This window comes from Podarcis liolepis, assembly GCF_965112155.1.
Source record: "Podarcis liolepis genome assembly, chromosome: 2".
NCBI classification, from domain to species: domain Eukaryota; kingdom Metazoa; phylum Chordata; class Lepidosauria; order Squamata; family Lacertidae; genus Podarcis; species Podarcis liolepis.
The window spans coordinates 73,225,292-73,240,418 of NC_139555.1; the positions used below are offsets into that span (position 1 = coordinate 73,225,292).

At 39.2% G+C, this 15,127-nt stretch overlaps 1 protein-coding gene across 1 annotated transcript in view; it reads left to right on the forward strand.

Moving 5' to 3' along the window:
- DOCK3 (dedicator of cytokinesis 3) overlaps positions 1-15,127 on the forward strand; it is a 145,013-nt gene that overhangs the window by 23,472 nt on the left and 106,414 nt on the right. Inside the window, exons 3-6 of the mRNA XM_083486869.1 lie at positions 350-486; positions 3,913-3,968; positions 5,109-5,205; positions 9,464-9,612. Of these exons, the coding sequence (XP_083342995.1) occupies positions 350-486; positions 3,913-3,968; positions 5,109-5,205; positions 9,464-9,612 (439 nt within the window). The remainder of the gene's footprint in view (positions 1-349; positions 487-3,912; positions 3,969-5,108; positions 5,206-9,463; positions 9,613-15,127) is intronic.

The window sequence follows — 15,127 nt, forward strand, 5'->3', positions numbered from 1 at the left end:
GTGGCCCCTATTTTCACACAAGCAAGCAGTTTACTGCTCCATCCTTTCCTTTGCTGGCCTTCTCCTTAAGACCTTGCCCCCGCTGAGGAATTGTAAGGCCTTAGAGGGCCTTTGATCTTTGTGTGCACTACAGTGTTCATCTTTCCTGCACCAGTCCAGCTCTTCCTACCTTCTCTTAGCTGGGCTAAGAGGAGTAAGGTAGAATGTGCACCTGCAGGCCATGTGGAGCAGATACTGCATCATACCAATACCCAAGGTTTTCTTGGTGCCATTTGCTTTTTCCTTCTGTCCAGGCAAATAGCGGAAGGGTGCTTTAGCTGTCCTTTGCTTTATTCTTTGTTCTGAGCAGGTGGTCAGGGCAGTCAAAATCCAGGTAGGATGTTGAGGGAGGAGAGAATATTGGAGGAAGAGGTTTCACATGGGTACCCTCAAGCTAGTTGTCAAAAGGAAGATTCCACACCCATCAGGGCAGGAGACACCAGGAGAGTATTGGGCATCATGTTTCAGTAGAGCTTCAATTTCTCCCTGCAGGAAGCAACGTCAGATTTAGGGCATTGTGGGTGGCCAAGGAATGCAAAACTGAGAAGATCCATAATTGAGAAGATCCATTTGGGGGCACCAAATTTTGTCCTCACTCAGGGCATCATATTACCAAAGATTATCCAAATCTGCCCCTGCAGGAAGTAATAAATGGGAGGAAAGGCACTCAACCGCTCCAGGGCTGGTCTTCAGAGGAAGTACAGGTTCCTTAGCTCAGCTTTGGCCTCAGATAATGTAGATAGCTCTTATTCCAGTTCCAGCTGTTGCAGACACAAGAACACTTGGCAGTCTCCTAAGGAACTGCTTCCTAGGATTTCTGATGAGTTGGCTAAAATGGGAAACTGTATTCAGGTTATTCCTCCTTCCTCTGGTTTGGGAGTGGGGCATTCTAGGGGTCTTGGTTCCTCCCTAGCCTGCCTCCTTGGTTAGGTCCATCACCTGTGAGACTTTCCACATGGAGAAGGGAGATCTCTCAGAAGAGAAAGGAGAACAAACTAAACAAAAGAAAGAACTTTTTTCACCAGACTTATCTGCAAGAAAGTCAAGACCTTACAGCTAACCACAGACTGATACCAAGGAGGGGAAGCCTGATACTGTCAATGTAGTTTTCCTCAGGGACTAGGCAAACCTTTGTTGTTCTTTTTCTGGAGTCCTTTCATAAGTCCTTAAGTGCAGTTGCCAGGATTTTCACCAAAGTGCTGGTCAGCAAGACGGTTCATTTTGAAGATGAAAGGACAACATCCAGATGCATTCCAGGTCCAGGAGCCAAAGTCTAAATGACATTCAGACCATGTTTTCCTGCTTATGTCATGGATTTGAGGTGAAGAAGAAGAGCTGAGATGCTTGACCATTTGGGACTTTGAGCAGACTCTGTACCCACTGACCTTTTAAGACAAACATTTCAAGAAACCAATGACAGATCTATTTGTGAGCCATTCAGGCAAGTGGGTCCAGAGGTTCATGTCAAGAATCCAGTGTTTCCAAAGACAAAAATGCACTGGAGGCAAAATGCTTAATATATATATATTATGTCTTTTTAAAAAGCTATTCAACAAGCTATTGTAGATGTGCTCAAATAGATCAAGCATCAAGGAACAGACACCATCCTGATAGCAGTGTCAAAGGAGGATGTGGTTCCCAGAGCTGCTGGAGATGCCTGTGAAAAAAGCATTGGAGGTTACAGCCAGTAAGGATCTGCTAGCCCAGTATCCAAGTCTTACATCTAGATCTGCAGAACATCTAGTTAGCTGGAGGTTGAGAGGCTGTAGCTAAGGCAGTGCAGATATCTCAAGAGGATGTTGGAAATATTGCTTGCTTCATAAAGGAAGTTGATGAACCAAGTCTGTGGAGGCACATGGATAGCAATGATAGAGGTGGATTATGAAGCTAGAGGACATTTTTTCTTAGAGTTTTTACAGGACTGTGTTAATGAGGACTTCAGTACAAGTGCCTTGAAGAGGCAGACAGCTACTGCACACCCTGTTTTGGGCTCCAGTAAGGATGATTCTGTTTTTTACCACCTTCACATATATAGGTTTTTTAAAGGAGTTGCACTGCTTTATCCACCAGCCCACTTTACCCCAACTGGAAATGGAACTGGGTCATAAGTGCCCCACTGGGGCCTCCCATTGAACCCATGGCTACAGTCTCCCCATCAGAACTTACACCAAAGACTATTTTCTTTGTGGTCTGGCAGGAGGGTGTCCGAGTTGGGGTCACTTCCTGACCTCTGTGGGGGTTTTTTTTTTTAAAAAAAGATAAGGTGATGCTACATTTTTCATGCCAGAATATTTCAATCTTAGGAAGTCATACTCTAGTTTGCTCCACCTCAGTACCTACTTAGGAGAAAGCATGGCATGAAGTAAATCTCTGAAGGGGGTTTCATTTTTACATGGATAAAACAGTAGCCACTAGGAAGTCCAAAGCATTATGCATTTCTTTAGAGTCAAAGGCCTCTAACTCATCCATAGCTAGATAGTTGTAGGAGTGCATTAGTGAAGCGTACAAAGCCGTGTTCAAGTCGGGGTATTCCAGGGAGAATCATGGCTCAGCTTTCTGAAAAAGAACTGTCCTTGCGGAAATATGTAGGGCAGCTACTTGGCCAGATAAGTATTGCAGCTTTGCATATACTTTTTAATTGAATAACTTTTTAAAGAAATGCCTGAAGTAATTGTTATTATGGTTTGAAGCCTTGGGTGGTGCTGTGGTCTAAATCACTGAGCGTCTTGGGCTTGCCGATTGTAAGGTCGGCAATTAAAATCTGAGTGATGGGGTGAGCTCCCTTTGCTTTGTCCCAGCTCCTGCCAACTTAACAGTTTGAAAGCATACCAGCACGAGTAGATAAATAGGTACCACTGTGGCGTTTCCATGCTCTCTGACACTCATCATGGTGTTCCATGCGCCAGAAGCAGTTTAGTCATGCTGGCCTCATGATCTGGAACAGCTGTCCGTAGACAAATGCCGGCTCCCTCGGCCTGAAAGCGGAGATGGGCGCTGTACCCCATAGTCGAGTTCGACTGGACCTAACTGTGCAGGGGTCCTTTACTTTTTACCTTTACCTTCAATCTGTTATATTTTATTCCTAGAAGACCCGTTTATCCTAAATAGAATCCAATAAGGCAGACATGTATGTACAAAATATGTTTTTTAAATGTGATCTTATTGAGATCCCAAGATGAAATTTTTCAGGAAACTCTTAAAAATATGAAATAATACTTTTTTGGCAAATTTTTATCATATTTTAAAAATCACTTTTGGAAATTTTAAATTTTATAACTTTATAATTTAAAGTAAGTCCATCTTGTGCCTTCTCATATTAAAGCCCATGAAGTTCTGAAGAGATTGGTAATTTTAGACTTGAAATATCTCAATTCTGGACTGAACTTTTACTATTTTTGTGTAGTCCGGCAAGGCCAAAATTGTCAACTTTTTGAAATTTCAAAGTAATTTTTAGATTTTAACTTAGTTTTGGTCGTTCAACAAGCATACAAAATTTTAAGAAAATTGGACAACATGAGGTAAAAAGATCATTACAAATTGGATCACTTGATACGGAATGACCCCTTTGCTGGACAGGACATTTATGTTTACAGTATATATTTGTTAATAACAAAGGCTTGTACTTCCCCCAGCACACTATTAAAGAGGTCTGTGTACTGAACATGACCATTTTTGGCAGAGTAAACATGTGCAATTGTGTTTTGCAACTTTCCAGGAATTATTATAAGTTTCATGTTTGATTCAAAAGCAATATTATTTTTGAAAGTTGTTAATGATTCCATATTTTCTGTAGCAAATTGTTACTTGAGTAGGTTCTGTTGAATTGCACTTCCTTAACTTTTTCAGTTAAGTAGATTTTTTTTTCTCTTGTAGGGGATCTTTCCTATAAATTATATTCACTTGAAAAAAGCAGTTGTCAGCAACAGAGGGTGAGTATGCTTCCTGATTATCAATAAATGGTGAGACCTTTATGGTTAAAAAAACCAACAACCCACAATTAGATACAATCCTGATAAATGAGCAGGTTTCACTGCAATTATTAAATATGCTCTGCAGTTAAAATTAATTAAATTTATTTGCTTATTATTAAACTTGTTCAGGGAAGTGTTTAATGTGTGACATTTTAGTGTATTTTTGGTCTCTGTGGAAGCCGCACAGAGTGTCTGGGGAAACCCAGCCAGATGGGTGGGGTACACATAATAAATTATTATTATTATTATTATTATTATTATTATTATTATTATTATTATTATTGCCACTTTAAAAGATCTTCAAGTAACTTACACTGAAAGTCATAAACATAAATAAATTATTCCATAAAAAAGAATAGGAAGAAAAATTCATATAAAACATTAACATACCATACAATATATATTTAAAAATCAAAACAAAAACCTGTTCCTGCATAAACAGTGATAGGAAATTTTGCCAGCACACTAACAATAAACCATATGATACTCCCACCCACTAAGCAGCAGATAAAAATAAAACACTGGCTGAGGCAGAAGGTGGAGTGGGTGGCGGGCAGCAGGTGAATTGATCAAGCCTAGCTCTGGCCTGATGCTATTGCATGATGGCAGTGGGACCGGCTCAGGGTCCAATGGCTCCTGGACCTGCTTACCTCCTTCCTGCTTCCGGAATACCCCATTTCAGGTCTTCCTGCTGACTGCCACCAGCAGGAATCCCTCCGACAGCATTTCTGCCCACCCATTCAGCAGGCAGAATGTTGAAATATGTGCTGGCAAGGTGACACCAGCATCAGTTTGCAGTGAGAGGCCAGCGGAGGCCAGCACAGCTGGGCACGGGGATGCTGGTACCAAGCAGACTTGGATTGCACCATTGATTGGATCGGATCCATTGAAATCCATGGGACAAGTTAATGATGAACTAAGTCCCACTGATTTCAGTAATAACTGAATGCAACTAATTTATTAGTCTGGATCCAATTTAGTGCAATATGAATAACTGTGAGTACTCCTTTGAAACTAGGAGAAGGTGGAAGTAATAATTTTTCAAAATGTCTTATAATCTTTACAATAGTTTCATGGGAGCTTTGGTTAAATTTACAGGCAGTATGAAACAGTTGTTCCACTTGAAGATTCTGTTATCACTGAAGTTACAGCAACACTCCAGGAATGGGCTGTCCTCTGGAAACAGTTATATGTGGTAAGTGAATTGAAATAGGTATAATAATACGTATAAATAAAACTTACTGACCAGCTGCCGAGTCAAGGGCTGTATGCATTTCACACTGGGCCTTATGATAGTATTTTGTGTGGGTGAACTTTTAGTGTATTGTTTTTTTAACTGATTTATTTGTCAAAACAAAAAAATTCCTTCTAGTAGCACCTTAAAGACCAACTAAGTTAGTTCTTGGTATGAGCTTTCGTGTGCAAGCACACTTCTTCCGTGTATCTGAAGAAGTGTGCATGCACACGAAAGCTCATACCAAGAACTAACTTAGTTGGTCTTTAAGGTGCTACTGGAAGGAATTTTTTTGTTTTGACTATGGCAGACCAACACGGCTACCTATCTGTAACTGATTTATTTGTATTATTGTATTTGTTTTGTGTTCATTGTTGCTATTATTTGCTTTGAGAGTTTTGTGTAGGAAGGGACACAAATTTAATAAATAATAAGAGCTGAGGCCTTGGACTGTATTCGTAGGCTGGTTGGCAAAGTGAATATCTCCACCGGTGAACCACTCTTCTTGGCTTGCTGATTATTTGATGCCTTAATATTTGATGATATTTTTAGTTACAGATTTGCACGAAGCCAGATTTGAATGATAAAAACTTCTCATTTAAGATTGCAGTTCTTATGTTCTTTTATCCTATAACTATTTAACTAGGGTTTTTTTTTTTACGTATTTCATGAAACACATGCAAAATAAAATAAATGTTAGTAATAGGAAGTATTTTCCAGAAATAGAAAAAGCTTGTGTAACTACTAGCTCATTTTTTCATCATAGCTGTAGGAAAGCCTTGTAGCTGGAATGTTACTTTAAATATTTCTTCTTTAAAACATTTTGTCATGTTTCTTTTTTGAACCTTTTATTGTTACATTTTACACCATGTGTGATGGAGTACACTTTTCATTTTGTTGCTGTGTTTTGCTTTCATTTATTACTGGTTTACTTGTTTTTAGAAAATGGGAAAAAATGAGTGCTTTTTGCTGCATTCCTACTTCCTTGTTTACTGGCTAAAATTAGGGAGGAAGAGAAGGAGGGGAATCTATATCATACACCTTAAGCTTGGGAGGGTAATCTATATCATACACCTTAAGGCTATTTTCATGGACCACAGAAGGTTCCTGTAATAGCTCCATCTCTGAATCTAGGTCGATCTAGGCCACATCAGTAACTGGGTATGAGATTATCCTAGGAGTCACATATACGTTGTTTTAAATTCCTCAAAAAGATGGGGTTTCACCATTATGTATAAATAACACTGACATTAGGAAAATGGCTTGTGAATTCTGCAGTTCAAGTCTTTAAGCTGTTTTCTCAGCCAGCATGACCAATGGGCAGAGATGATGGAAGTCTAGCAACATAACAGAGGGCACCATAACGGACTATCCCTGGCTCACACATAGAACAAATGTAATACTGAAGCTTAGAAGAAATGACTACTGATTATCAAAACAGAGCTTTTCTCCTGAAATTCCAGGCTTCTTGTGCTCTCTTCTGGGCCTGGGAAGAAGCAAGGAGGCCTGCTGCTTTTAGATCACTGTAAAGATAATTAGCCAGGTAAAGGAGTGGAGAGGGTGCAGGATTATGTCACATGTCTGTTCCATGTTGAATTGCACCAAAGCTGTTGAAGGGCTTTAGCGCACACACACATACAAATCATGTACTTAGCCTGTGGCAATTTCCATGTTTTCCTCTAAAGCAATGACTGAATAATTTGTTTCCTCCACAACAAATGGGAAAAACCAACTGTCATAGTGTTCCCTCACATTGATAGGTTTTGTTTTTATTTGATGTGGCAAAATAAAATTGTTTAAGGAGCTTAATAAATTTCTGTTGAAATATACCAGTTACACTCCTTTTACAGAGGTCAGCCCCTGCAGTGATATTAAAAGATGTCAAAACTCATTGCTTGTGGCAACGTAGAAATTAATAAAGGATGAGGGATCTGTATACCCCAGCCAGATGGGCGGGGTATAAATAATAAATTATTATTATTATTGTTATTATTTGCCTAGAAGTGAGTGTTACACGGCCCTTGCTACCAGATGAGTGACATTTTGCATGGCAGCATTAACTTTCCTTCTCTTTCACACTGTGGAAAGTGTTTCATCTACCTTTTATAGCAACCACAAAACAAGGAACAAATTAAAAATGCAGTGCATTATTTTGTAAAGACTGGCTGTTACAGGGACTTGTAGGTCATTAATAGTCACTTTATATTCTGGGTTTGTATTTGTCACCTACAGCAAGAATTAGCAGGGGTGGATAGGGATCTACTGGTAGATCTTTCTGAGTGATCTGCAGTAAACTGACTCCCAATTGTTTAGCAACAGTAGCAACAAAATTGCTTTTTTCACCTAAATTAGGTGAAATGAGCAAAGGAGTAGAATTTGTATGAAAGGAATGCAGTCACAGGTCATTTCTGATGCTGAATAAAAATTCTACACCCAGAATATGCACCCTGTTTTAATTTTAACTGTATGTCTCTCAGTAGTGGATCCTGATGTTATAGTAAAGAACAAAGTTGATCCAATATGCCTAAATCTGTTTACCCCTGACCTACAGTGTCCTGCAAAAAAACAAAACCACTCCTTACATAACATCAGTGCTCTACAGCCCATCCTGGTCCCTGATCTTGTGTAGTAGATCTGCCTTTGCTTACAGATAGACCCCTAACCTGGAATAACCACTTTTACTAAAGCACAATAGCAGGGACCCGAGGTTGCAGTAAACTCAGATGCCAAATCCTTCCCCATGTCTACACAAGCAGGGCTGCTCCGAGAACATTTGGCACAAGCCACTGCATCAGGAGCTCATTTGCTTGCTCATCTTCCATTATGATATATGCTGTCACCTGCCAAAATGCCCTTCTGTGTTCTACATAGGAAAAGCAGGCCAGTTGCTACACAAAATAATAAACAATCTAACGTTAGAAATGGCAACATTCAGAAAACAAAGGGAGAACATATACCGTAAATCCCCCAGGACACTTTACTGCGGACCTGTCATTCTTCAGCAAAGGGGGATTCCAGAATTATACTTAATCAAGGTTTGATTCTGTTTAGGCACCAATAAAGACAACCGCTTCCTGTCTTACTACAGGTGTTATTTAGCAAAGCTGGGATGATTGTTTTATCACCAACTATAGCTGTAGAGAATGATCACTCACTTTGCTTATGTTTATATAGAATTGTCACAGGTTGTACTTGTTGCATTTCATTGCTATTTGACCCCATCTCTCTCCCTCCCCCCCAATAATCGCTAGATCTGTCTCTCTGTGTGTATGCGCAATATATATTGTTAGAGGGTTGGGGGCTTTTTTGGGGGGGTGTAGCTGGAATCTGTGAATGACATTTGTAAGTCCGTTCAAGGCTTGCATTTCTCTCTGTATCCAGTGAGGTTTAAAGTCTAGTAGAAGCTGCTGCTGAACCAGTCAGTCTCTTTGTAAGTTAATGGCCTTAGCTGACTGGCCAAGTGCTCTCATCAGCTTCTCAAAGAGTGAGCTATGTTGCCATAGCAACACCTAAGTGATGGTGCTCTCCTGGAATAGGGGTAAGCATTTTCCCACTCCTCTCACCTGGATGGATGATGTGTCATCCTAGGAAGGAGAACAATAGGCCAGGGGAATTCATAGAGAATTTAGAGAGAGGGAGATTGGTTGATGCTGGAGTCTGGAAAGAGAGCGACATGTATGCTCTGTGCTGAACCCAAAGCTGTGAGCTTGGGGCTTCCCTGGAAACCTAATGGGGAATCAAGATGTTGGAGTGTTAATGCTGTGACCCCTGCATCCTATGCTCTAGTTGTATATATCTATAAATGGAACCATATATTTTAAAGATGCCACAGTCTCCATTGACCTTCCTTCAAAGGAAACCAAACTCTGGATAAGCACTGGCACTACTGGAGTATACCATGACTCAGAGAGTGGGGTTCACATAGCAATATTGTTTCTTTCCTTATGTATCTGCCGACTTACGTTAACACTTCATGCATTTGAAAAAGTGTACTAATACACAAAAGCTTATGTTGCAATAAATCTGTTAGTGTTTATAGTTCCACAAAATGACAGGCTAATACATCTGCTCCTTTCGACTTAATTGTTTTTCCTGCAATACATATGCATTCAAAAGTTTTACATTTACTGTATATATAATGGTTTTAAATCACCCAACTAAAGTGTTTATTTTTCTTTCTTTCTCCCCCCACTCCCTCTCCCAAATAAAACCTTTACAGAAACATAAGATAGATCTCTTTTACAAACTGCGGCATGTGATGAATGAACTGATTGATCTTCGCAGACAGCTACTATCTGGTCATTTGACCCAGGACCAAGTACGAGAAGTCAAGAGACACCTCACTGTACGCTTGGACTGGGGTAATGAGTAAGTATGAGTACTATTTTGTTTTAAAGCATTTAGGGTTCTTATGGAACAAAACTTTAAAATGCTTGGAATGTACTTGCTGGCAGCCAAATACGGATTTTAATGCCCCTTAAGGAGGAAAAGATGATGCAAGTAAGAATTGTGAAATTTCAAAAAAAAATTATCCTCATCCTAAACATGTAAATTGATGCGTGAAGGTAAAGTCTGTTTCATTTTTGGTGTTTCCATTGCAAATAATTATATATTGTACACTCAGCAAAGGGCAGTGTGCTTATTGATGCTAGTGGTTTGTGTAACTTTTTTTAAAATACTTTGTAAACAGCTTTGAAGACTGTGTTGTCATTAAGTGGCATATAAATTACTATTTTTGTTATTAATAATAATCTACTGAATTCCTGGGTTTTCGAATTATCATGCACAATATGCTTGCCAAATTTTAAAATAGTTTTGTGTAATGGTTGGTGATCACAAGAAACAGAGAAACTGGATATAAAGGGAATTATCCCAAAACTTGCTTTGGCCATACACACATTCTTCTCTTATCTGTATTGCCACTGTTTCTCAGAGCAAACTTTTTCTCTTTTGTGTGAAAAACACAAGATGTGCTAAGACCTATCATTTCCCCCCTCCACACACACTCTCTACCCACCCACCATGAACCCGAGAGGGTAGGAGGTCACCACAAAATGGAACAATGAAAATAAAGCTGATCTATTCCATCTTCTGGTGAAATATGTTGCATCAGCTAAAAAAAGAAGGCAAACAGGTATACAGCACCTTTAGCATCTAAGTACTATTCTCCCCTGGCAGACAGGACAAAAGTCATTCCAGCCATGCTCTCATGATGAAGCTGACAACATATTTGATGTTGTATTGACCAGATGTAGCAAATAGCAGGCAACAAAACACCATGGTCGGGACAACATGTAGTTGACATTATTGTGTTCCAACTTGCAGCACATTCCAGAGTTTGACATCAAGTATCCTTTGATGTTGGCAAACATCACAGGTAAATTGCAGCACATGAAATTGCAACCACTTCGAACCCAAGAAAAATAAATGCATTAACTATGTTTCATGCATTCATTAGGTGTGGTGGGGACATAGAACATGTGTCAGGTGCATTTCTGACAGTGTCAAAAGCCTCAGTGTGTATCCCTGACACTACTATGATGCTAGTGGGAAAGTGTGTGGTACCTCTGTATGAGAAAAACAGTCCACAGTGCAAAGTCAATGAAGCAAAGCAGCATCTGTTTGCAAAGAAGTCATGATCATTGGAAAATATTTCACCAACACAGTTAGTTCTCAAAACACAGGCATGCATGGGCAGAGGGCCAACCTTAATTGCCTTGCTTCTTGCCACTGTGAAGTGAACTGCTTTTAGTAATAATTTGTTTAAATAACAGTAGTGACACAAACTTTTCCAGCGTAAACACATGCCACAGTTTTCCAGCAGATCTATAAAGTATGTACATAACCATGATTATATTTAAGACCAATAAAACAGTATCAACTTGCACCCATAACCAAGAAATTTTAAATTTTATTTTTGCGTTATGAATGTGATGTGATGACTATAAAACAATTTTTATTGACACTGTGTTCATAGTTTTTAAAAACAATTTCTAGCCAAACATTTTACATGCATTTATTTTGAAGTGATGTTACATAGTTTTATATTATATTGTGGACATACACAACCCTTTCCCCCCTCTATGAATATTCATTTTATATTCGTTATCAAATTCTGTTGGGACTTTACCATAATCACTGGTAACATTATTTTGATGCTGACAATATTCACTTATAGGCAAACAGTGTAGAAATCAAAGCTCAATTATTTAAAGACAATGGTATGTAGAAGTGAGGATGTACCCATATCATGAAATGTTTAAACATTATCGCTGCAAGTTTGATGCACTTAGTCCACAGGGCCTGACTTGTTCAGAAATTCTGGCTTTACTCTTCCACTAGGAACTTTATTACAGAGCTTGCAGCAGCATATAGCAGGCAGAGACTTATGGAGGATCCAGCTACCTGCCTCTTACTAGAGCTCAACAAGGCCAACTAGGGCTTGAAGGACAGGAGCAAGGAATGTTTTCAGTGGGTATTGGGAACCTTTGTGCTGAAACCTCCTCAGTACTCTCCCAGTGGGAGGAAGATGACCTCAGACCATCCCTTTGGAGGGTAGTATTACTTCCACAGTCACAGTCTGATGTCCTGGTTGTGGAACTATCCTGCTCTCGTCCGTTTCAAAGCAAACCAAATTCAGATCATGAGTTACGAAGGTGCCTTACTAAACTAGCCATAGTTTGTTATAAACATGGACAACTTGAAGGTTGAGATCAAGGGAAAGAGATATGTAATGCAGGTAAAGTGCTTCTCCTGGCCATGTGGGGGAGGAGGGAAGAACTTGGACCTGTTCCAGTTCTTGCACAAAGCACTAAACTGTTTGGTAATATGGGCTAACATGGCCGTTATCTCTAGGGACTTTGTTAATTTATTGTGCTAATTTATTTTCAAGCAAAATGTGAACTTAGCTGTTTTATGATTCTGAAGCCCCCTATCTCATCATGTTCTTCCTTCACAACACCTAACTTTGTTTTGGAGGGTATGTGTGGCTACAAGTACATCAACTCACTATTACTTATTTGTTTATTAAAACCCAAACTCTGATATTCTGGGATAAGAAAGTGAAGGGGGGGGAATACAAAAAGAAGAACCCTGACAGCAAGGCACAAAACTGAAATGAAATGAAATGTGACAAGGGTGCTGGTCTAGATGTAGTCTTCCCCTCAGCTAAAAGAACAAGGCTTCTGAGAAATAAATTGACAAAATTATACCAAGTGATTTTGTTTTCCATTGTAGCATAGCTAAACTCCTACTATTGTAACAGTCTTCTGCCAGAGCCATTAGAGTTTGTTATAAAAATATTATAAAACAGGCCTAGGTGAATAATTTATAGCATCTCTCTTTGGAGGCATGACTGAGAGAAGTGGGTACTTTGATTAAAAGAACAACAAATCAACTTGACCACAATCCAGAAAGATTATGCTGTGCCGTAGCAAATTGCATAACTAAGCAGTGATTAGCTGTGTGCAGGGGAGAGGTCTAAATTCAGTCTCCCCCCTGACCCAATAGATCAGCCCTGTCAAAGCTGACATCACCAATTCTCTGATGGGAAACTGTGTGTGTAGCTACAACCATTGGAGGTGACAGTCCATGTACTGCTGCTGTTTGCGTTAGAGTTTCTTCTCTGTGTGTTTGTGTAAAAATGTAAGCCTGGACTGGGGCAAATAAATGGAATCTAGAACTTTAGCATGCTTAAATGTACCAAAATTTAAAGAATTTTAATTATATATAGCTAAGATTTCAAACCTATGCATTTCATTGGGATTTTGAGATTATCCTCATTATGTGGAAGTAGTTTTTCTTGGTTGCATTTGATTTAATTACGCGTTTCAGTGATTATTTAAAACATAAACACTGTTTTAAACACAGCTTTTTGCATTAAAATCTCCGGGCAGCTTACAACAAATAAAATAAGAAATGTTTACTATAAAACCACAAGCTAAAAAGTAAAAAGAGATTGGAAAATGGCAGAGAACAAATTTAGGGGGGAACAAGAGTTAAAACAAATAGGTTGGCAGGGCAAATGGTAAAAGAGAAGAGCCTTTGGAAACTGGTATAAGGAAGAGGACATATACGTGGTTCTACTGATGGTGATAACATGAGGGACATGATGGAAGCCTATGGGACACCATAGGCCAGAAATGGGGAACCTGTGTCCCTCCAGGTGTTATGGGATGAGAACTCTCATCACCCCTGAACATTGGCTATACTGACTGAGGCTGATAGTTTGAACCCAACAACATCTGGAAGGCCACAGGATTCCCATTCCCTCCACAGGCCAATCTTCAAAGTGTTGAACAGAAATCAGTGCACATGTTCAAGCATTTTGGGCATGTAGAGTACAGGTGGCAACCATTTTGTGTGTGTCCAATTAATGCATCACTCCTGGTGCACATCGGTCCTTTTGGACCTGCAGGAGGGTGTAACAGGGTATGACAGGGCGAGCCGGGTTTATGCATACTCTGCCAACGTGTGTGGGGGCCAGGAACAGAACTTCCATGCAAAATGGTTGCTGCCTGTACTCTTGGGAAATACTTTTTTTTCTTTAGAGCAACTTCTGAGCTGAGAGTAGATACACTTGCCCATCACTAATTGAATTGTAAAATTGGTGCATAAGAAGTGATTATTTTTTAAATCTTGCACTTGTTTGTTACATTCTTTGCTTCTTTTGGAATGGATATAATTGCTAGTCAAGTAACTGAATGTGACAAATACCTTAATAAAAAATGCTAAGTAATCTTTCTGGGGGGAGAGAGTAAAGTGTGAACCCATGTTTGTCTCTCTTGCTTTGCATAGTGGCTTTTAATGTTTTGTTCAGTAAGAATGTATTCTAAATGTAGGATATTTTAAGCTGGAAAAAATGGCCTTGTACTGTAGAATGTAGAGTACTTTTGTATACATTTTCTGAAAATACAGCAGGGAACTCTCTGGAGAAAAGATTTTACTGTAAAATTAGAGCTGAAAACAGTTGCAGAAGGATTTTAAATTAGATTGGTTGGAAGGATTGAGAAGAAAATCATTTATTTTGAATATGGAGTGCCATCATACATATTAAGCAACTAGTCCTTGAGTAAATAAAATTAATATAATCAAATTTTTATGTAACAGAATTTTGTCTTCAAGACTATGCCAAGTGAGCCAGTAGGAAAATATAGATGGGGTCAAAGAAGGTAGCTAGTTCAGTAGTCTGCTATAAGACATCTTCTGCAGATGCTACTCTTGCTTTTCCTTGAAAATCTCCAAGAAAGGAGGTCCTGTTGACTTTATGGCAGTCTGTATTTGTTGCTGCTGAACATTTATTCATTTGCTTTGACATGACATACAGGTAGCTTGGGGGCAGTAAGTATGAAGGATTAACGTAGCATTAGTGAATGAGAATCCTTTGAGCTGAAAATCCATGGTGTTAGGGGATTTTAACTAAATTTAGCATATCGGATAAGGTTCAAAGGTAACTGTTACAGAGTCCATTTGTAGTGATTGTGATGAATGCTATTAAATTGAGGAAATCACTTGCATACTGATATTGACAACTCCAAAAGACTTTAAAAGTATGAGAAGTGCAATATTATTTTTATGAAAACAATCACGTCCCCCTTCTACTCTTCAGGGGAAAAACCTATGTATGTCGTAAATTGATGGATAATTTAACAATTTATAGTCTTTTAAACTGTATGCTGTTTTTGTTGGTTACTATGCTGTGTATTTTACTCCAGCTATACCCATTTCAGTAATGATCTAAGTCCCTTTCAAGCCTCCGTTTCAGAGGCACTGGGTTGAAAGCATTCCAGTTCTGAATGCTCAGAGGACATAAGGGTCTGTTATTGTGATGCACCATTGGATCAGTCACATAAAAAGTGTAAGACACGTTGAGCCCCAGATTGGC